Source organism: Doryrhamphus excisus, linkage group LG12, assembly GCF_037039965.1.
Source record: "Doryrhamphus excisus strain RoL-2023G ecotype Guam linkage group LG12, RoL_Dexc_Guam_v1.1, whole genome shotgun sequence".
Taxonomy (NCBI): Eukaryota; Metazoa; Chordata; class Actinopteri; order Syngnathiformes; family Syngnathidae; genus Doryrhamphus; species Doryrhamphus excisus.
The window spans coordinates 11,729,948-11,754,066 of NC_136368.1; the positions used below are offsets into that span (position 1 = coordinate 11,729,948).

A 24,119-nucleotide genomic window follows, 5' to 3' on the forward strand; every position below is an offset into this window, starting at 1 on the left:
TTCAAATACTTATTTTCTTCACTGTATGTGTCCGAATACTTTTCAGACCCGGAAATTAATGCATTTTAGATAAAATGGCTGCTATTTATGAATGGTGTGACATTTGATGTGACATCTCGCTTTCAGATTCAAGCTTTTGAAGTGTTTTTAATTCTCAAAGGAAAACTAGTGTAGACATGACAATAAAATTGATTGTCATCACCCACAAGAGCATCTTTCGTGAGTACATTACATGAGTTGTTCGTGTACATACACAGTGTACTCATATGTTGGCCTACCGCCTGTCTCGGAGAGCCTTCCTCTGTAGATCTTATCTTCCACCACATCTGTCCAGTATAGGAGGCTGCGATTAAAGTGGAAATCCAGTGCAATGGTGTTCCTCAGCCCCGGCACGAGCAGGTTGTAGTCCCTCTTGTGAAGGTCTATCCGTCTGATCTCATGGCGAATTGAGAAAATGATGAAAGCCTCAAAGGGATCTGAACAGGGGAGGTGATAGGAAAAAAAAGAAGCTTGTTTATTTAGAGAGTGTGACACCGGGGGTTTAGGTACGTGATGCCTAACCTGTTAATTGATGGCGTGTGATATTGAGTTTGGGATTTTATCAAAAAGCCTTTGGCACAGGATGGCAAGATGTAATCTCCCTTAAACGGGAGTTCTAGTAGGGACAAAACGGAAATCCAGGGCATATTTTATTACCTCTGCCAAGTGGAACAAGCAAAAGGTAAAAGGCTATGTTTTGATTGGGCTTTGTTGGTTAGTGTTCATAATTCAGCAAACACGACATATCCGATTTTCATGAGACTGTGTAGAGGGGTGGTGTGGCCAAAAAAAACAACCACTACATTTTGTTGCAGAGCTTGAAAAAGGTCCAGATTGAGAGTGAAAGATGCTTTTCGAGGTTACAGACCATTTGCATAGGGTAGTAGGTCAGAGACCGACCAGATGCAAGAGAAAGCGCTGCAGTGAACAATGGAGTGGAACAGAGCAATGTCAATATATTTGAATATTGTGTGAAAGTTCATTTTCTTCCATAATATCATTCAAGTTTTGAAACCTTCAAATATTCTAGGTTCATTGTGCATGCAGTGAACTATGGCAGCTCAAGAAAACCCCCCTTATAAGAATATTCTGACAGTACTCAGTTGGCTAATTGCTCAATAAACGTCTGACCTGGGATCTGGATAACAATAATTGGACTGTTGGCTGGTGGTCCAATGTCCTGTTCTCTGACGGAAGCAAATGCTGTCTCTCATTTGGAAATCAAGTTCCTATGATTTGCACGAAGACTGGAGAGGCACAGGACAGAAGCTAAAGTCCAGTGAGGTTTCCTCATGTTATGATTTGGGGTGCCATTTCATCTGCTGGTGTTGGTCCACTCTGTTTTATCAAGTGCATATACAATTCAGCTGTCTACCAGGATATCTTGCAGCACTTCATGCTTCCTTCTGCTGAAAACATTTTTGGAGATGCTGACTTATATTCCAACATGGCCTAGTATGTGGCCACAGTGCCAAAACAACCAATAACTGATTTACTTACAACGGTATTACTGTGCTGGACTGACTCACATGACCCAACGGAGAATCTGTGGGTTATTGTAAAGAGGGAGAAGCGAAATGAGCTGAAGGCTGGTATCGAAGCATTCTGGGCTTCCGTAACACCTCAACAGTGCCACAAGCTGATTGCCTCCATTCCAGAAGAAGCCGCGACCAAGTATTGAATACACAATACAATACACCATTTTCAGTGGCTGGACATTTCTGTATTATACAACCTATTTTTATGTTGTTTATATTCTACTTTTTTGACACATGGATTTTTGGATTTCATGAGCTAAACGCTATCAACAATAAAAAAAAAAATCAGTTGATATGTAGTAAATCCAAGGTAATTTAAGTTTTTTTTTTAAATTATATTACGGAAGAAAATTAACTTATGAAATCATATGGGCTAAAACTGCCCTTCGCCATTTTGGTTTCCTGGTTGCAAATGGAATATATGGGGTACATAGGGTACATAGTACACTGATTAGTTTTGTGAGTACATAAGCTTTTTAAGCCTGGCTCTTTTGGATAAACCATTTTGTTTTTTGTATGCAAAATCATGTATGCAAAAGATGTTGACAAGTCCTTAACATAAGATACTTAACAGAGACTCTCCGTTTGAGACATATTTTTCTGCTACCAGGAATTTCTCCACATACTGTATATAAGATGGGACCTAGAGAATACTTTCTTCCCAGTAGTTTTCTGTAACGATGCAGTAAATCCTTCTTTAGGGAATATTAAATGACAATGACAACCCATGCTTCAATGACACATTTCCCTACCAGAGAGAAAACATCTGCATTTGCAGATTTTTAATAAGAAATCTTTTTATTACTCAGATGTGCAAAGAAAAATGAGGAGGGGGTATTTTCTTGGGACACCATAACAAGTCTTTCTCTATATTAAATAGATGTTGTTTTTTTTGCATGCAAAGTATGATTTATGCTGAACCTTGTCAGTTCTGATCTGCTTCCAGAGGGAGAATGTTTGTGTTCTCTTTCACGTTAATGTGTGATTAGAGCTGAGGCTGCCATCAGTCTTGAAATGAAATAGAGAGGCAAGTAATCAAAACAAGGTCCATTAATCTGAATATGACAAGCCAATGGTGTGTGCATAGCTGGCGTATTTTAAGTGGTTACAGAGCAGTCTCATAAAAGTAGGTTATTCAATAACAACATTGGGAATTCTGTGCCAACACTGAGAAACCCTCTTTGTCTGTAAAGGATTAGACTTAAGGAGTTTGTCAAAGGGGATGAAAGCTGTGGTTATTGGGTGCGTACCTGTCATCAGGCAGATATAAACAGACGGGAGTCATTGCTCAGATGTCTTCCTGCCGACCTTTTTACTTGCATATTTATTGTAAACATTCATTGTCAAACACTGTTAAAAGCTATGATTTGCGTCTAATCCCCGGGTACAAAACAGTGGGCAAGTGGAGATTAAAACATGAACTTTATCTTTGACTGGTTTACTTTGTATCCAGACCTATCAACCTTGAAGACATTTTATGAGTACTCCCCCTTGCTGCAAACTTGAAAGAAAATCAAATGATCTGGGGGTTTGATTTAAATTCATTTATTACATTTGTTATTTAAATTTGGTAAGAAAAAATGCATCATTATAACAATATATTACATTTTTTACTCATTAGATTATGCCTTGATTTTTTTTAATTTTGGTCTAATTTGAGGCTGTGCGGTGTGTGAGTGGTTAGCGCAGCTAGGAGACCTAGGTTCGATCCCCTGCTCGGGCATGTCAGTGTTTGCATGTTCTCCCCGTGCGTAGGTGGGTTTAATCCCACATTCTAAAAACACGCTAGGTTAACTGGCAACTCCAAATTGTCCATAGGTATGAATGTGAGTGTGAATGGTTGTTTGTCTATATGTGCCCTGTGATTGGCCGGCGACCAGTCCAGGGTGTACCCCGCCTCTTGCCCGAAGACAGCTGGGATAGGCTCCAGCATGCCAGTGATCCTAGTGAGGATAAGCGGTATAGAAAATGGATGGATGGATAATTTGAGTTCTACAGTGTCAACAACCATGAACAAATAAGCTACGGGTTGCACTTTAATAACCAAGGTTTGAGTATGTGACATGATGTCAACTCTGTGAGCAACCACAACCTCTTTTGTCAACTATTTTGCTTTTTAGGAATCGAAGATTGGTAATTAAACAAAAGTAGTGTACTAATCAATACGTTCATGCAGTCATTTGTATTGCAAACATAGGAGAAAATCGGAGGAGATGAAATTTGCAGAGGTGGTTTGTCCGCCTTTTGCGAGTTGTATACAGACAGAAAATAATGTACTACAAGCCGCTCAATCACAGCTATTAGTAGTAATTTGAGATGTCGCAATTAGAGGACTTTTGTGTTGGCTGTTGAAATGCAACAAAATGTATACGTAGCTGGTATTCAAGGGTCAACATGCGTGACATGTACAAAAAATGCAAACATTTGGGAGGTCTGTATATCGATCATTGCCTAGTCAAAAAAGATTTGACTCAACCAGCAAGTAATATTTGCTTTATGTGAGAATATCCTGACCAATTAATAGTGTATCCTTATTTATCAGATGTCTATACGTCCAATCCACTGCTTCTGTTTCCAAAAGGTTATATTTTTGGTCTGCACTGAGGAAGAAAAATTATAAAGACCTCCGAGTGCAATAACAAACAAAACGTTTTGATCAATACACGACTGTTAATTTTTTTTGCTCATATCTGTTATTGACGTTCCCAAACCTGCTGTCAAAACCACCACAGCAAAAATCCCAGCATAAAATCGAGCTATATGGCAAGTTTATGGATAGTGAGCCATAGGATCAAATGAAACTCAAATCAGAATAACAACACGTGGAATCATGTGCTACCTGTGCTGTGGCAGCTGTCTCCATCGGGGTCAAGCCTCCATCCTGGATAGCAGGAACACTTCACTGTGGTCTTGTATTGCTCACACACTTGACTGCACTTCAGGTGGCGGCTGCAGTAGTCCATCACCTCACATGTCTGGTTGCTGGAGTCCAGGTGAAGTCCGGGGGGGCAGGAACAAACAACCCCCTTCCCCGGTGCCACAGTACACATGTGGCTACAGCCGCCTCGGGCTACCAGACACATGTCTGAGAAAAAGGAAGAAGCAAAGCTCTTTCAGAAGCAGGACACTGACAGAGGCCATACAATTTAAAGGTCAATGTTAAATACAGTCGAGGCAGAGCAATAAAAGTGTGGTTCGTACGTCTGTTTGAATGTTCTCCCTGTGCTTGTGTAGGTTTCCTCCGTGTATTTTAGTGCAAGTTGGAACTCAGGTCGAGTGGCTAGCGTGTAGACCCCACAGCTAGGAGACCAGGGTTCAATTCCACCCTCTGCCATTTCTGTGTGGAGTTTGCATGTTCTCCCCGTGCATGCGTGGGTTTTCTCTGGGTACTCCGGTTTCCTCCCACATTCTAAAAACATGCTAGGTTAATTGGTGACTCCAAATTGTCCATAGGTATGAATGTGAGTGTGAATGGTTGTTTGTCTATATGTGCCCTGTGATTGGCTGGCGACCAGTCCAGGGTGTACCCCGCCTCTCTCCCAAAGACAGCTGGGATAGGCTCCAGCACCCCGCGACCCTCGTGAGGAAAAGCAGTCCAAAATGAATGAATGAATGGAACTCATATCTAAATTAACACTCAAGCTCTATGTACACAGAAATACAGTAATAAAAACACTAAACACAAGAATATAATTCACAGTAGCCTCATAAAAAAGACAAAAAGAAACACTATAATGCTTAGTTATTACTATCACGTTCATAGGAGCAGATACTTTAACATGCTCAAGGATACTAGCAGTTACAGTATGCAGTTCTCCTGAGTCCTGACTGTGTAAGTGTGTGTGTCTGCTGTGTACCATGTTTGATTCCACTACCGCGGATATGCCATGGTAAGTTTGAGTGCTTTTGCTTTCGTTGGAACCAGAAATGAATGCTATAGATGTAATATTAAACAGGCTAGAACACAAAGTGTGCACCCTTGGTGTGCTGGCGCATCTACAGATTGTATGTGTATGGACGATGCTTTCAGGTATTCTCCATCTGTGAGCAGCTTCCTCCTCCTCAAGATCTCATGTGCAGCCACAACACTATCCAGTTCAGCTGTAGTTTAGTTTGGAGCATTCATTCCTAGGTTGCCGACACCTAATATTCTCAAATGAGTCTCATGTTGATGGACCAAAATGATGTTTTAAATCAGGGATGCACTTCTTTTTTTTCAAGCCGATTGTCATGATCTGTGGCTGGCTCCGCTGCTGTCTGTCTGCCATGTTTTGTAGTGCACCACTGTTCTGCTGGAGGCGGTGTTTGCCGTACACAACTGCATCTAATCACTCATCTGGCCTTCTTCAACATGGCAGCAGGACTCCTTCCTTGCCAGATTATCCCTCATGCTTCTTACGCCCTCCGCTCTGCTCAGCTCTGTGTTTTGCAACCTCTGTACCTGCTTTCTGGCTTTTAGACCTGACATTTTATAAGTGCTTGCCTGTCTGTCTTTTGCAGCTGTGTTTTTTGTTTCAGCTAAAGTTAGTTCTTTCCTGCTCAGTTTTTGCCTGTAGTGTTTTTTGTTCTCTTGCCTCATGCCTGTTTGCCTGCTAGCCTAAACGAAAAAAGAAAAAACTCATTAAAAGGGACCTATTATGCTCTTTCCACTTTTCTGACCTATAAATGTAGTTTGAATGTTGTATCCACATGTTAAATGATGCCAAAGTTTCAGATAATGAGGTTTGCGCATTTGGAAGTTTGGGATGGCTCAAAATGCTCGGTTTCAAAAGGCGTGGTAAAACTGTTCCTTAGTGATGCCACAAAAGGACCAAATTCCTTATATGGTTAATAGTTAGAAAGCACTTTTGGCGTGTGACCAATCACAGCGGAGTGGGTGGAATAAATTAAAACACTGATTTGGCTGGAAGCACAATCAATGGAAATGAAGCTGGAAAAGGTACAATATGTTTTCTGTGCAGCTCTATAGGAGACCACAACTCAAGACAAAGGGTTGAAAAATGAGTGTAATAGGTCCCCTTTAAATTTATACCTAAATTTCATCCTTCCATCCTTCCCATTCCTTTGGAGAATCTCTGATCTCACTGTCTCTGTAGTGGGGACATTGAGTGTAGTTTGTGGTCACAATAACTAATGTGGGCATGACACTTTGTCAGCTGGTGCAAAAAAAGAAAACAAAAAAAAAACACGGAAGGTCTCCCCGAGCACAACCTAATTGACTTTGAGGGAAAAGGCTCTCTTCTCAGATAAGATAGCACAAGCACTTGATGGTCCTAAAGGGTACCCTAGAGGCTTGGCTAGCAGTGCTCTAGAAAATGAACCACCATGTTTACACTGGTCACACTATTAGAGGGCTAGTGTTACTCACACCAGATCTCATTTCTCCCTTATATGACACTTGGACAGACACTTCAAACACTTGCCATATCCATTAAGCCTTAGTATTTCCTAATTTTCTGTCATGTGGGGAAAAAACAAAAAACAAAAACAAAGGCACTAATGAAAGTAGACTGGTTGAGAATGAAAATCCTTTTATTGTTGGTTATTTGTAATTATTTTTTATATGTATTTTATTTGCTCTCTGTGTGGAGTTTGCATGTTCTCCCCGTGCATGCGTGGGTTTTCTCCGGGTACTCCGGTTTCCTCCCACATTCCAAAAACATGCTAGGTTAATTGGCGACTCCAAATTGTCCATAGGTATGAATGTGAGTGTGAATGGTTGTTTGTCTATATGTGCCCTGTGATTGGCTGGCCACCAGTCCAGGGTGTACCCCGCCTCTCGCCCAAAGACAGCTGGGATAGGCTCCAGCACCCCCGCGACCCTCATGAGGAAAAGCGGTAGAAAATGAATGAATGAATGAATTAATTAATGTATTTTATTTGATGCTTTTGTACATTTCTGCCACTACAGCATCATGGGAAATTGCCGATTTTGTATTTCACATTCTGATTTAGTGGTCAATTGGACTGACAATGTCCACATCTGTAAGAGCTGTATCATAATGTGTCAATGTTTGTGCATGTACATCTTGTCCTCTCACATAAAGACAACATCTTTAACAGCCGAAGAGGTGGTGAACAAAATAGCAGCTGGCATGCGCACAAAAGTGAGTGAATGGCTGTCTCTCTTTCTGTCAGCCCTGCGATTAAAGAGCAATCTGTTCAGGCTGTACCCCGCCTCTCACCCAGTGTCAACTTTGACAGGTTACAACACCTTATAACCCTTCACAGGATAAGCTATATCAAAGATGGATGGATGTGCATACAGCAACATACATTGCATGGCCCATGAATCAATGTCACAACCTTTATTTGACTAAGCACATAGGTTTCCCTGCTTGTGCTAATTAAATAAAACCAAAATATCATTGTAGTTGAGAATCCAACAGACACCACCCATTAAGCTTTGAATATTGATCTAAAAAAGATTAAAACAACAATTGGAGCACACGTTTGACAGCTGGTCCAATCACTGATCTGTTCTGCAGCTAAAAATATCACAAACTTAAAACACAGAAGTAGAAGTTGCCACCCACATCAGACCAGGGTGATGCAGTCAGCATACAGAATCTTATGTTGTGCAACCATGGCCGACCATAAATACATTCCTGAGGTTTCAAATTCTCCTCCTGAAACCCCAAAAGGCACATAAGGTCACCTTTGTTTTTTTTTTAATGATCACCTGATTCATGCTCCAAACTGTAAAACTTTCATCTCTGTAGCAATGGTTTACTTTTTCTTTATAACAGACTTTGGCTGTTCCTCGCTGAGCCCTGACTTCAAAATCTTTGATTTTGAAATGCCAAGCCCAAGTTGTATCACTCATTGGTTGCGTGAGAAAGCGGTATCGTTTCACAAGAGCGGAGACAACTACAGCAGAATAAAAATATACAGCGTATGATGGAGTGAGTTTATCATTTGCATATCAGGTTACACAACCCTCCTGTTTTTCCTCTGTTCTTCATTTATTGTGGGAGTACATGGAATACTTAATTGTGCAGGATGAGAAAAAATATAAAAGTCACACATTACCGCACACGGGTCCTTCGTCCGAACGGTCTGCACAGTCCACTTTTCCATTGCAAATCTTGTCAGGTGTGAGGCAGACAGAGGTGTCGTTGGCACAGTGGTACTTGGGCGGCTTACAAATAGCCGACTCACAGGACTCCTCATCGGAGCGGTCTTCGCAGTCAATGTCACCATCGCATACCCAGCTCTTTGTGATGCACTTTCCTACGTGCAGAGACAAAGAATGCATACTAAGTACTGTCAAAGACATACATTAGGTTTGGCCGATTTTTTTTACATACTGAGTCTTCCAATGATAACAAAATGACATACCGGTATACATGACATAAACGTAAACAAGCCGAGTTGCGCACGGCAGCGGACTTTGATGAGATTAATGAAATGCTGGCATTGTGGGGAGAAGGAACGTGCGTGTGGGGAAGTATTTACTCGACGGACCGTTCTTACTATAACCATGAAACAGCTTCTCCATCATTTTCATTAAAATGGTTGGGCATGCATGTTATACACATTCTTTCAAATGAATAAGGGTGGCCATAAAGTTACAGAACTTAACAAGTGTTTTCAGATGCTACAGTTGTGTAGAATACGTAAATCGCCCACTACTAGTGCATATAAAAAAAAAAAAGTAGGCGGAACTACTGACAGAGGCAAGTAAAGAAAACATCACACACATGAACATCTGATCATTTTTGTGCTGGTGCAGAATTGCAGCATATTCCAATTTACAGATTCCCCTTCAAAGCTACCACATTGGTTTATTTTTGGTGCTAGATCAGTGTATGTGGGAAGATAAAGCAACAGCTCAAGGTGTAATTGTGTGTGCATGTTCAGGTACGTGCATTTGTTGTCACAGACTTGGAATCTTTCACGCTGGCTGTCCCATCAAAAATCATTCACAAATCACTTTCAATTAAAGCCTTCGTATGTTTAATGTCTCATGTGATGCTACCAAAGTAGCATTGAACATACAGCGTTGTGTGCTACATGTGCCTACTCCCTCAGGCATTAAATGAAGATGACAGTTTAGAGCAGGAGCCTCAAAACCCTAATACAGCCAGCAGTATGTATAAACATTTACATTGCATTTATGTGATTGGTATCGGACGATTTCACTTATGGATTATCCATATCTGTCGAAATAACATTCACCTCTGGTTGCATTTATTGCCCCCCCGGGAGAGGGATTGTTAAAGAGTTCCATTATTTGTCTCCAGACAATGTGACGAAATCTGTACGAAGTGATTTCTGACGTTTTCTTAATCTTAACCTTATCTCCATTCATGACAACATTTGTGATTCTTTTTGGATGGCAACAGTGGTACTCGACAAGACAGATAAGACCAACCAGAGAAAAAGGTCAAGAAAAACAAAACGGAAATGTCTTGCTTCAATCACAATCTGTAGGTAATCTATAGGCAAAAATGCTTTGCATTACCTGTGTCTTTGCAAGTGAACTTGGCTTTAGGGTCGCACATCCTTTTGGTGCCTTCACAGTGTTTCTCGTCACTGCCATCCTCACAATCCTTGTCTCCGTCACATCTCCAACGTTCTGGGATGCAGGTCCCATCTGTGACACAGTGGAATTCTTCCCCACTGCACTCAATCACAGATGGCAGCACTGAAAGGAAAGTCACTCAACAATTGATTGGGCGGCATCAGAGTTCCAGAGTATACTGTCACGGTTGAGGCAAAGCAGTCCTGAATCATTCTCCAGGACAAGTCTTATTGTACAAATAGTTAAATAGATTGAATTTTTGGTGATTCGTTCCCAATATGAATAAAAAAACACATTCACTTATGTTGAAACTGATATACTGTGAAAGGCTTTGACTATTTCTGCCCACAGTGAAGACTTTAAATTTGTACAACACAGAAAATAATAATTGGGGTCTCTAAATGTTTGATGGGTTTTTTAAGGCTTTTTCTCCAACAAAAACCTATCTCAACCCATACCATGCCTTGATGGACTATATCCTGGCATCCCACCAAAGGGCATTCCTTCAACCCTTGCCAAAGTTGTAAACTTATGATATTTTGAGGGGTTTAAGCCTGATTGATTACTTAGGAACCTGGAAGTGGGACAGAGGAACCTTGTGTTTTCACATGTTTTTCTTTGCAAATTACGCTAAAACAATGTGTCTGTTTTCATACACTGTTCTGGTTATTATTAAGTCAAATAGTGTGCCAAAAAAATAAAATAAAAAAAAACAACCCTTCGAATCGAAATAATGGATTGTGGTTATTCTAAAGTTGGGACACTAAAGACAGATTCCAGCCTGAGTATGCTTTAATAATCTTTATTATGTGCATGTGTGTGGTTTATTTGTTCATAGAACGATTAATAACTCATTCAGTCATGTATAGCAGGGGTGCCCATTATGTCAATTGCAAGCTACCGCTAGATTGAAAAGGTAGTTTGGGTCAATCACGTAAACGTCACTTTACAGTGTGTGTAATTGTGATTGTCCCTGCTGCTGTAATTTACAATAAAGTACAAGTGAGCAATGTTTATTTAGGCATTTTATTAATCATTTATAGTTATTTCACTTTGTTTTCCACTTGTAAAATTATAATTATGTTAATATTGTTAATATTTTTGGGGCTCTTTAACAGATTAATCGGATTTGCGCAAATTACTTTACATCATCCTATATTTACATGGATAATGACAAACAAAATCGAGGTTTGATTTGTTCCGTAATACCATACATTATAATGGGGAAGCCATATTTAAGTGAAAAGTAATTAGTAGCTATTAATATATTTTTTAGCTCACTTAAGCACACCACTTACTCAATTCTTAGTCAAAGCCAAAAAGTACTCGTTCAGCAGCCAAGTGAAAGCTGAGGCTGACTCACTCCCTTGTGGTAAAAGCAATAGCAGACATGAGGGGGTGTGGTGACCGTGTGTGTGTGGAGGGGGGTTCCCATCAGGAAATGGTTTGATGAATAGTCTACATATTGCAGTGACAGGCAAGTGAGCTGTGAGGTGTCTCTGAGCTTGCATGAGGTTTTTGCGGTAATTAGATTAAATGATTCAACTCCTGATGTTGAAGTTCCCGCAGAACAGCGACTAGATAAAATTAGTCACACACAAGTGTTAAAACAAAGTTATTCAAATTTAGATGATTCATTGCTAAACTTGTAATTACAGCGGCTGAATTTATGCATTGGTTTGAATTGCCAAAACATAATTAGCATGCTGAAATGAATGTGGAAGGAAACCTATCATTAAAAGTGGTGGATGGCACTGAAGAATTAATTTAGCCAAGATAAAGAAATTGTTTTTGCTCTTAGTGACAGAGTAATTGGTACCTGCTGATCCACCCCTACAGGTCATATTTTCATCACTGAAGTCTCCGCAGTCATTATCACCATCACAGGCCCAGTGATCTGGGATACAGCGACCACTGGTGCATTGGAACTGGTTGTTCGAGCAAGACTGAATGCATCCCACCTCATCACTGCCATCACCGCAATCATCATCTGAAATGTGAGCAAGCAAAACAAAACAAAAATAAGGATGGTGACATTTTTAGACATCCTCATTTGAAAACTCAACAGTACATTTGAAAAACAAAAAACAAATATCTCCAGTTTTATATCTTTTTATTCACAGCTGGTGGACAAATATTACCTTAAATGCAAATATTTGTTTGTGGACTCCTATAGAGCAGCTATAGACAATAACCTGCACAGAAAACTTGCTAGATCTTCCAACATCTGCACCTTTTCAAGCTGTATTTCCTTGGATTTCCAAAACGGTCTGTTTTAATTTATTCCACCTATGCCCCGCCTCCGAGCACGCCCACTCCACTGTGATTGGTCACACTCGCAGCGCTCCTAAGTACAATATTCCACAACTACTGATGAACCCCACTTTTGTGGGGTTATTTTGTGGGTATAGGAGTTGATAATAAATGAATAAAGCATTTGGATAGCTAAATGAAAAATGTTTAGGAGGTACTGGCAGCTCATGAGTTACTGTCTGGAGACTCCTGACTTCCGGCGAGAGCGGCTGGCTTCTCCTGGAAAACGCTGCAGTTTTCTCTCCTCCGTTGACGCACAGCAGCATAGTGTGTCTGACCTGAATGACCCTTTCTCGGCGAGAGTAGGTGGCTTCACCTGACCAAGGCTGTGGTTTTCCCCACCTCTGTGGACTCCTAGTGGCACGGTGTTTCTGGCATTAATGCACCTTTCTTGGCCAGAGTGTGCTTCTTCTAGCTTCAGCAACTGTTTGGCGGATATATCACTTCCACAAAAATAGTCCCATTTGAAAAGCTGTTGACAGATGAAAATATTGTTCTCTTGCTGGGAATCACCAACTCGAACCACTTGTGCCTGAGCTTGCCTTGTAGAAGATTTCCTGGGGGCCATAGCTAAAAACCGTAAACAGAGCAAAGCAGAGCTGTGGGCGGGCAGTCCACACAAGGAAGCGCAGTTCCTTGTGACATGGAGTTAGTGTTAGAAAAACACTCTCTGAAACTAAGCGTTCGGAGCCATCCCTTCTTTCTCTACTTACTTCCAAATGTGCAAACCTCAGTATCTGAAACTTTGGAAACAGAATACAACACACTGACAACATTTATAGGTCTAAGAGGTGGAAAAAGCATAATAGGTCCCCTTTAGCTCAACAATTGTACCTTCAAAATACCCGGTCCTCACCTGAGTCACAATGCCACTTCACACTGATGCATCGTCCATTAGAACAGGTGAACTGTGTGATGACCTCACAAGAGGGAAAAGCTGAAAATACAAGGACATTTCTTACATAAAATAAACTTACAAAACACAGCACAATAAAAGTGTGGGGACAAGAGGAGGACAACACAAATAGAGATAAAAACAACAACAATTGCAATGACAATAACAGAACAGAAACAAACAGGACTACATCAGCAAATGTCAATGATGGTTATAAAGGATCACAATGGTGAGGACAAAGTATTAAACAGCCACAGTGATATTACTAGAATGAAACAGTCAAACATATTGGTGGTAATAGTGGTAATGAAGATATGAACCATGATAGCAAACAGAATGACAGTGACACACAATTGTAATAACCACAATCTCATTGATGACATCATTACTACTGTGATAATAGCATACCAATGACATCATGCATAAGTCAGTGGGTTGTGCAGAGATATAAGTGCGTATATTGATGTGTGTATTTCTGTAAGCGTGTATGTACATGTATTTGTGCATAAATACATACAGTGAAGAAAATAAGTATTTGAACACCCTGCTATTTTGCTATTTCTCCCACTTAGAAATCATGGAGGGGTCTGAAATTTTCATCGTAGGTGCATGTCCACTGTGAGAGAGATAAACTAAAAAGAAAAATCCAGAAATCACAATGCATGATTTTTTAACAATTTATTTGTGTGATACAGCTGCAAATAAGTATTTGAACACCTGTGTATCATCTAGAATTCTGACCCTGAAAGACCTGTTAGTCTGCCCATTAGAAGTCCACCTGCACTCCATGTATCATCCTGAATCAGATGCACCTGTTTGAGGTCGTTAGCTGCATAAAGACACCTGTCCACCCCATACAATCAGTAAGACTTTAACTTGTAACATGGCGAAGACCAAAGAGCTGTCCAAAGACACCAGAGACAAAATTGTACACCTCCACAAGGCTGGAAAGGGCTACGGAGCAATTACCAAGCAGCTTGGTGAAAAAAGGTCCACTGTTGGAGCTATCATTAGAAAATGGAAGAAGCTAAACATGACGGTCAATCTCAATCGGAGTGGAGCCCCATGCAAGATATCACCTCGTGGGGTCTCAATGATTCTAAGAAAGGTGAGGAATCAGCCCAGAACTACACGACAGGACTTGGTCAATGACCTGAAAAGAGCTGGGACCACCGTTTCCAAGGTTACTGTAGGTAATACACTAAGACGTCATGATGTGAAATCATGCATGGCACGAAAGGTTCCCCTGCTTAAACCAGCACATGTCAAGGCCCGTCTTAAGTTTGCATATGACCATTTGGATGATACAGAGGAGTCATGGGAGAAAGTTTTATGGTCAGATGAGACCAAAATAGAACTTTTTGGTCATAATTCCAATAAGCGTGTTTGGAGGAAGAAGAATGAAGAGTACAATCCGAAGAACACCATCCCTACTGTGAAGCATGGGGGTGGTAGCATCATGCTTTGGGGGTGTTTTTCTGCACATGGGACAGGACGAGTGCACTGCATTAAAGAGAGGATGACTGGGGCCGTGTATTGTGAGATTTTGGGGAACAACCTCCTTCCCTCTGTCAGAGCATTGAAGATGGGTCGTGGCTGGGTCTTCCAACACGACAACGACCCGAAGCACACAGCCAGGAAAACCAAGGAGTGGCTCCGTAAGAAGCATATCAAGGTTCTAGCATGGCCCAGCCAGTCTCCAGACCTGAACCCAATCGAAAATCTTTGGAGGGAGCTCAAACTCCGTGTTTCTCAGCGACAGCCCAGAAACCTGACTGATCTAGAGAAGATCTGTGTGGAGGAGTGGGCCAAGATCCCTCCTGCAGTGTGTGCAAACCTGGTGAAAAACTACAGGAAACGTTTGACCTCTGTAATAGCAAACAAAGGCTACTGTACCAAATATTAACATTCATTTTCTCAGGTGTTCAAATACTTATTAGCAGCTGTATCACACAAATAAATTGTTAAAAAATCATGCATTGTGATTTCTGGATTTTTCTTTTTAGTTTATCTCTCTCACAGTGGACATGCACCTACGATGAAAATTTCAGACCCCTCCATGATTTCTAAGTGGGAGAAATAGCAAAATAGCAGGGTGTTCAAATACTTATTTTCTTCACTGTAGATACTATACTATACTGTGTTTTTGTCCTTTTTCTTTCACCTCACCACCAAATGCTGATACTATGTAGGAATGCATACAGGTAAGATTTGATTACCTTACTGAGTGCTAATGTGTACATTGTGTGGTGCACCTCACTGAAGAACAAACTCCAGGTCCGTATCTGTGGATGGTGGCTCTGTATTCAATTAGTTATTTTAATTAGACATTGTCACTATCATAGTTATAATAGTTACATAATAAATAAGATACATTTGATTGCTATAATATATGTATCTTTCCTGGCTGCTAATGCTGTTTACATCAATTCTCTTCTTCAGTCATTGTCACTTTGACACCGTCCTTGGCTATGCCTGCCAAGAAAAAGCAGCTTGTAAACCCACATTTTAGCTTACAGTTCAAAGCAAAAAATCAGAGAGTCGTTGGTTGGGACAGTCATATGTCAAGGTACCACTACATAAATGAATCTAAGGTATGAATTTTAGAATAATAGTATGGGGTTTCATTCCAGGGCAAAATAAGCATTGATTACTGTTTTTTTTTATTTTGCAGCTGTTTGTGCCACTTACTGACAATGAAATATGGCAATTTCTTTGTGTGTGTTAAGTCATACTTATCACAACAACAACACAATAACAGTGGATATTATTGTATTATTGTTGTGAATATTTTTAAATCTGGTTCCTGGAACTTATTCGGACAGTGACGTCACAGCCGAGATTGCGTCAGGAAACTTGCTGGGTGGCATTTCAATATTGTGTCAAAACCCCCACTTAATTTCACTCCTATTTCATATTTCTTTATGTATCGGTGTGAGGACTTTAATTTTGCTATTGTTTTTTACACTTGGTGTGGTATCATCAACACTTTTAGGCCACTTTAATTGATATCATCATCTTTTTACCACCGTTAATCCAACAAAGCAAATTTGCTTCGGTATGTTGTTTGTCAACAAATTTCCAGTCTCTACCGAACATTTAAAGGGGAATTTAGTGCTATCAGACCAACAGCAATGCACCATCTTTTCCCTACTGTTGATTGATGAAATTGGTATTCCAATCAGATATTATTTTCTTTTTAGATTTTGAGATAGGACTCCTCTTTGAGAAATGCATTCAAATAACCTTAGAGGATGTATACAGCTTTATTGACTCAGAATGAAACGCAATCCTACATTTGAATTGATTTATTAGCATCTGCTTCTCCTGACTAGAATAAATAAGGCTGTTGGTAGCATATCATATTTTTTTTATCAGAGCAATGTTATGTATACTTGCTTCGAATATGTTTGCTCTCACTGACAGCCTGTGGCTGAATTGAATTTAACATTCATTAAAAATGAAGCATGAAGCATCCATAAATAATGAAGGTTTCAAGTAAACAGTGAGCTTGGCTAAAAATGAAACACCAACATCCATAAATAATGTCAGGTTCATGTGAACAGAAAATCCAATGTGAGACAGTGTGTGACAACTACTAAACTACTGACAAACAAAATCCAAATTAACATCAATCTTGAAGGCGACTCCATGACTCCACTGAGCTTCAGGTGTTCCTAAACCCATAGTAGCTCCAGTGGGCTGAGTGGGCTGCCAGGACTGCACACTGGAGTGCCTACTGAGGAGTAATGCCCGAAGAAGCTGAGACAACAGTGACTGAGAGAATATGTTTTCCTGCACAGCTTGATTATGACTGAATGAAACCAGGCATGAACTTCATTACTGCTTACACCCTGGCTGTTTGTGACCGTGTTTTAAAGCGGCTTAGGATTCATCAAAAGGAGTCAGAGGCAAAACAGGCAGTGCAGTACTTGCCAACCATCAGTTAGTGCATAGTGTTACAGTAGGTTGATGGTGTTAATAAACAATATCCAAATTGTATAAAGATATACTAACATTGTAGTGCGTAATTCATGCAGTCATGCGGTTGTACCAAGAGGTATACCACCCAGTGGTTCACAACACAATGAGGGTATAATGTGGTTGTCTCTTGTCTAACCAAAAATTGGTTTTGGCATCCTCTGCCTCACACCCAACATGGATCAATGCAAGTGTCTGAGAGTCTCTCTCATCTGAAATCAGACTGTTGTCCAAACAACCAAACAAACCTCATCTGACTGACAATACCGCTGTGTGATGTATTGTCAAGCGCACAAATCTGCTTCCTCTATTTGGATGACTTAATTTGTCTTCATATTAAATGTCCCGTTTCCTGCAACCCACTGAGCACTCTGATAGAACATCAAGCTTCATGCTGCAGGATGACCTGCACGATGAACTTTTGTCTAAGCTTCAGGAGACTCCGTATGGAAAGCCCAGTGGTCCTGCTGCGATTTCTCTCTGCATGTTGCCATCACTATAGTTTGTGTGTGTGTGCATCTGTGTTCATCACACCACTTAAATTATTTGAAACAATTTATTTGAGTTAACTCTGAGCTCTCAATATTACTAAGATGTAGCAGCTATCATGTCTTTACTTTTTCTTTCTTTTGTTTTACCTCTTTCCAACTATAAGTACTGACTACAACATCACACAAGGGATACAGTGAAATAGCAACCTACCAACGGAAGATGGAGCAGATGAAAGATTCTCAGCAAGAAGCTTCAAAACAGGAAACTTCAAAAGGTGCAAACTAATCTGGACACTCTTGATGCAATGTCCATATGTCACACTCTCCATCCGGTTCTTATCAATCATCATGTTCATGTCAATTCGCTGTCAGTCTGGAAGCAGCTAAGACTCGCACATAGGTGGAGGCAGCAAGGGCCTGAGCAAGTTTAAGCAAAAAGGAAATGGGTATTAAAATAGAGAAGGCTCATCTGGAAGGAAAGAGAAGCAGAGGCCAGTCAAAGCCAAGGTGTGGAGCCTGCTGAGACAAGCACAAGAAGAAGCTCAGCAGGCGTCAAGCGCTTACCAAAACTATCGAGTTCACATTAAAGAGTAAGTGAATATGTGAAAACACACATGGGTGCAAGATATTCCCCCCAGATGAATAGTTTGGCCTAACACAACAAACACAACAGCCATTGATCTACATGTACTGGACCTTGCAGAGTACATCTCAGATGAGTTGATGATGAGCCAGAAAGATATCTCAGCTGGAAGTTGAGCACTTTCCTGACATTGAACCGAGAAAACCAAGGTAATCTCAGCCTTTGAGAGCTTGGAGACTCTTTGAACTTAAAGCTAAAAAGGAAGATGCTTATCTGCAGTGATTGTCATACTTGGACAGGGCAAGAGGAATCCGCCCTATTGTGGAGAAGTTGTTTTTCCACTTACAGACAACTGGTTGACATTTGGATTAATATATAAGGTAGACCATAATGTATCTTTCCCACTATTCTCGGTAGTCTCTCAGTTTGTCATCAGGGAGGCAAAACAAGGAATGCTACAAGCTTTAATGTACCTAGTTCCACAGTGCCCACTCAAAAAAAAGGAAATGACTGGGAATTTAGCTATTTTCAGTCCAAAAAACTAATTAAAGGAGAGTATTGATAGTGCAGGGAAGCAAGAAGACCTGAACATACTACACTCAATACATAAGAAATCACCCCTTTAAGAAATGCAAGAGCTTCCAAGCAATGCTGCTAGACGACAGGAAGAGCATATGTTTTGACTGCTGAACTTCAGTTTCCCAACTGGCACGGAAGTGTGTCGTTTTGATAAAAAGTGCAGACTGCAACAGTGAACCACTTATAGCTGCATTTCATCCAGGTCCTGATCCAACGTAGTCAAAGTTGATGAACACTACTAGATACTATGATGGGGAACTGGAGACTGCAGACAACTGGAGACAACCGAAGGAATGCCCCATTAACCAAGACAGTGTTATTTGATGCCTCCAAAATACAAGAACCATTGGGACCCATGCATCCTTTCCACATATGCTGGAGTTCTTAATGTGACTGGAAGAAGAGCTCAAGGCTACATTGTTGAGCCACTCAAAGGAGAAATAAGCATTCCACTTCCAACTTGTAACAGTGCACTCAGAGCAGACATTCCAACTCCAGAGGTACCAACACATCTGCGAGCGACAGCAGACCAAATACCTCCCCTATATTCCTTTTAGGACAGGGTATTTTTAAATAAAATTAAAGTGTGTCAGCAGTATCATGGGCCACGTAATCTCCTTGTGTCATTGTTGGTGACATTTGCCTATATGGAGCACACCACTCCTCAGGAAGGAACACATCCAAAACATGCTTCCTGGAAACAGCTGTCCCAGCAATCCTTGCTGCATCCTTGTGATAACCAAAATAAAGCAGGACTTCAGTCAGGGTTTCAAGCAGAACAGCTCCCCACATACACCAGTGCAGCAAGATGACCACCTGGGCGAAAAAGCTTTTTATGGGTATGAGAGGGAAAATCAACTTCCACCTTTGATGTAATTGCTGACATCAAGTCAATGTTACAGGAAGAACACAGGGACGTCTTGTGGTTCAAAAATGAAAAAATAAGTGGTGGGGTATCGATTCCAGGTCCAGGTGTCTTGGAAAAGCCTGTCACCACTGGTGACCACCAAAGCAGCACAAGAGGGAGAAAATGCTCACCATTTCATCAAGACATTTACTATGTGGATGATGCTCTCGGATCGTTCCCAACAGAAGCTGATGTAGTAGATGTGCTAAGGACATCCCGGAACTGCTGGATTTTGCTGTGAATAACTTACCTGTTCAATGAAGCCTTGAAGTGGCCTGGAATACGACAATAGACACATTCATCTTCACCATTCCTGTACCCCAGAAACCACTTTTGTACTTGTGGATACTTTGGTTAAGCGGTGGCGTCCGAGTGTTTTGTAACAAATCAGGGACTAAGTTGTGTGGGTTTTATTGTAAAATTAGGGATTTAATTTTGCCACTTCTGGACAGAAACTTTTAATATACTGGAGTCAGTCAAATTCATCAAATTCCTCAAAGAGACATGTTGGTGCATGTTCACAGTGTTTCTCACCCTCTTAATACGGCTCCATTTCTGTGGCATTGCCAGTAAGTGCATTTTAGTTAAATAAATTTAGGAAGCGTGTTCTCCTTGCATGCGTGGGTTTTCTCCGGGTACTCCGGTTTCCTCCCACATTCCAAAAACATGCTTGGTTAACTGCCGATTCCAAATTGTCCATACGTATGAATGTGAGTGTTAATGGTTGTCTGTATGTGAGATTTCAATAAGAGAAAATACATGTATGGACTTACTACATGATCCTTCATCAGATGCATCACCACAGTCATCCTCCCTGTCGCACAGCCAAGCTTGAGGTATACATCGCCCATTCTGGCACGAGAACTGGTCAGTCTGACAGGACTGAGCTGTGAAAGAGGAAAGACTTGCACTTCATTAAAATCCAAACTGCATAAGTCAATGTGGGTTGCCTAGAACAACTCTAATGATCACTACATCACTGTGATGTCAATGTCTGCCTTGCACTTTATCACTCGATCACTCAGTGCAGCTCTGAAGGTCTCAGGGCCTTGGGAAATGTGCCACTTGACGGGCTGACAGCTACATGCGCCACAGCACTGGTTGGCACCCAGACCCGCCAGTGATCTTACATTGATGTGGAATATACGTGTCAATCTAATGAGGGAACATTCATCACCTTCTCTTTAATGCATGTTGATTGATCCTCCAATTAAAAGAGCCGCAGAGGCATCAATGATGGCTCTAATGTGATATATTATAAGTACTTCTGATGTACAGCTGCCACTCTGCAGTGTAACAAATCTATCATATCTATTATTTCATCAGTGCTGGTGGTAAATCAGTTGCAACTGCAGTGATGTGAACGAGTGTTTGCCTCGTTTCTTTTTTGTTTTTGCATGTTTGTCACAATTTCAGATTATCAAACAAATTAAAATATTAGTAGGATTTTTTTGGGAGACATCAGAATTTGTGCTTCCGACGTCCGCACAACAAAGGACATAATTTTCACACCCACGCCTCCTTGAGCAGCTCCATTCATGCGGAAAAGTTCTGCTCCGTGCACCTCCACATTTTTCTAACTACACGGATGGAGACATGTGGAAAAAAATAAACACAGGCGAGCAGGAGATCCTTGTAGCTGAGGTACAGAAATACTGGCATTTAGTATACGAGGCAGACTGCCCTGACGCCCAGTACTTTAAGGCTAAAGAAATACTGAAACAAGTTGTGTTTTAAGTCAAGATGTTTGATTTGTATTTTCTTTTGCAAGCACATTCTCCTGCCAGGGTATACGTCCCTTTGGTGTTGATAGGAAGAAAGAGGAGAGGAAGGAAGTCTGAAAGTCATATTGAGCTGTGATTGCAGCACTCCTCCTATTTAAAGGACAAGTGGACCACCTTATCTTCCTATCTTTCTGTTGCAGCAGTAAATACGTAAATACAACACAATTCCTCCTCTTCAAGAAGTAGACGCACAAGACGCAAATGTCGCCATGTTGAAAGTCAAATGCGTGTGTTTCTGATAGTCTGCCCCCTGCAGTTTGGGAGCAGATGCCACAAAAAGTATAAAGACACACACGGGTCTCTCCAGCGGATTTCCACACAGCTTGTTCGTGCAGAAAGTATAACTCAGCCTTCACTGTGGTTCGCTGGAGTCCCAGAGCTTTAGAAATGGCTTTATAACCTTTTTCCAGACTGATAGAGCTCAATTACTTTCTTTCTGGGGGGTGCAACAGGGGAGTCAATCACTATTTCGCACAGAACCATGTAGGTTTGGATGTTTTCAGATTTTAAAACTGCATTTTGTGTTTAGCTGTGTTGTCTCTGACTAAAATTTACATTTGTTTGATGATCTGAAACATTTACTGTAAGTGTGACAAACACTACTAAAAAAAATAAAGGAAGAGGGCAAACGATTTGGGGGGGATATTTAAAGGGTCTTTCAAATAAAAGCTCTCTGAAAACAAACAATGGTTTGAAAAATAAGATTTTAAATCAGATTTTTAAATATATATCCCTTGTGTTTAATGTCAAAAGTGCTTATATTATGCTTTTTAAAGTTTTGCTTTATTTATTTCAAACATCAATGTTACATTGAAATACATCAAATATTCACAATTCACTGATAGCTACGTTTAAAATACATACATACATACCTGAACATGTGTTGTTTGCCTCATCCTCATTATCACCACAGTCATTTTTACCATCACAAAGCCATCTTTTTGGAATACAGCGGTTGTTTTTGCATTTGAAATGATCAGTTGAACATGAGTGATTATCTGCAAAAGAGAACACGACAAAGCCCGACAAAAAAAGTGAATTTTACTTAACATTTTTTGAGTGAAAGACACATTATGAAATATGGGAACGGAGAAAACAGAAACATTAAAATCAATATTGTGTGTACAGTATTATGTTTTCTGACAGCCTCCATAAAGACATCATCTGTGGTATGCTTGTGACAAATTGCAGCCATATAGCACACATATGCGAGCTACTAACCGAGTGTGTGTGTTGTAAGACTGTTTCGAGCAGTGGTGGGCGGTAAGGGCCTGTGAGGCCAGAAGCACCGACCAACATTTGTAACTAAAATTCTCGTATTTGTTCGACGACATTGTATGAATTTATTGCCAGCAATCTACTATCATCATTTAGTAGCGGGTCCCTTCGCTGCACTGTCTAGTATCTGTATGTTAGAATTTCTTGGGATATCACCTTTAATATTTTTTATATTTTTACTTTATTCTAGTAACATTACATTTATTTTCCAGCCTAATGTTCCCTAATGTTTGGATTGTCTCTCAAAAAGAACATTTAAAAAATGCTTTTCAAATTTAATTTTAATAAATAATTTCCTTTAAAGTGGACCTATGACGGTATGATCATTTTTCGACTGTTTCTATCGAGTTGTGGACTCCTATAGAGCAGCTACACACTATAACCAGCACACAAAGCTTTATAGTTCTTCCAGAATCTGCACCTATTCCAGCTGTATTTTTGCTTCCTACCAAAATGGTCTGTTTTAATGTATTCCACCATCTGGGTACGCCGACTTCGCTGTGAAGTCGAAACAAATTGATTTATGTTGCAGTGCTGTTCTAAAAATCTGCAAATTGCTAAATTATTCTAAGTGGCCATAGACACTACAGTGCTCACAGCATATGTGGCTCTCCTCGTCGCTGCCGTCCAGACAGTCATCGTCTCCATCACACTTCCACAGAGGCTGAATGCAGCGTTGGTTTCGACACTGAAACTCCTCACTTTTACATCGCTGAGGTTCTGAACCACTGCTGGAGACTTCTGGTTGAAACAATAGTGAAGCAAAATTTCCATGAAGAATTAGTTTAATGGAAATTATTGGCAGAGCTATAATTATATGAAAACACGCTTATCATAGTGTCATAACCTCATTCTTAACCACTGGGATTTGAATGTAATTTATGGAAACCCAATGGGAATACTTCTCTTCTCGATTCATGTTTTCATTACCAGACTTGCATTGGAAGAGATGCAGCTATTAGTTAATCTTCTCCCCATTGGATGGAGGGATTACAGTGCACTAGGAAAAGATGATGTTAAGCCTCTTGCTTTGTCTGATTCATTATATCCTCCTACCTGTACAGGTGACATTGTTCTTTTCCAGAACCTGGTTGTCAGCGCAGGCACACACTCTGCCTCCTGGGATGGCAAGGCAGAGGGTACCACAGCCGCCATAATTCAAGCTGCATGCGTTGTCACCTGAAAAAAAAGACCTATATATGTT

General features: G+C 40.6%; 1 protein-coding gene across 11 annotated transcripts in view; it reads right to left on the minus strand.

Moving 5' to 3' along the window:
• Window positions 1-24,119, minus strand: part of lrp1bb (low density lipoprotein receptor-related protein 1Bb) — a 265,115-nt gene that overhangs the window by 105,960 nt on the left and 135,036 nt on the right. For 7 of the 11 annotated variants that reach the window (XM_058083119.2, XM_058083117.2, XM_058083115.2 and 4 more), the window contains 10 exons: window positions 23,972-24,094; window positions 23,513-23,656; window positions 22,510-22,635; window positions 20,627-20,740; window positions 13,274-13,354; window positions 11,924-12,094; window positions 10,045-10,227; window positions 8,610-8,810; window positions 4,417-4,662; window positions 279-476 (listed from right to left, as the gene is read on the minus strand). In XM_058083119.2, the coding sequence (XP_057939102.2) occupies window positions 279-476; window positions 4,417-4,662; window positions 8,610-8,810; window positions 10,045-10,227; window positions 11,924-12,094; window positions 13,274-13,354; window positions 20,627-20,740; window positions 22,510-22,635; window positions 23,513-23,656; window positions 23,972-24,094 (1,587 nt within the window). The remainder of the gene's footprint in view (window positions 1-278; window positions 477-4,416; window positions 4,663-8,609; window positions 8,811-10,044; window positions 10,228-11,923; window positions 12,095-13,273; window positions 13,355-20,626; window positions 20,741-22,509; window positions 22,636-23,512; window positions 23,657-23,971; window positions 24,095-24,119) is intronic. The other 4 variants (XM_058083126.2, XM_058083127.2, XM_058083124.2 and 1 more) reach the window with 1 other exon arrangement.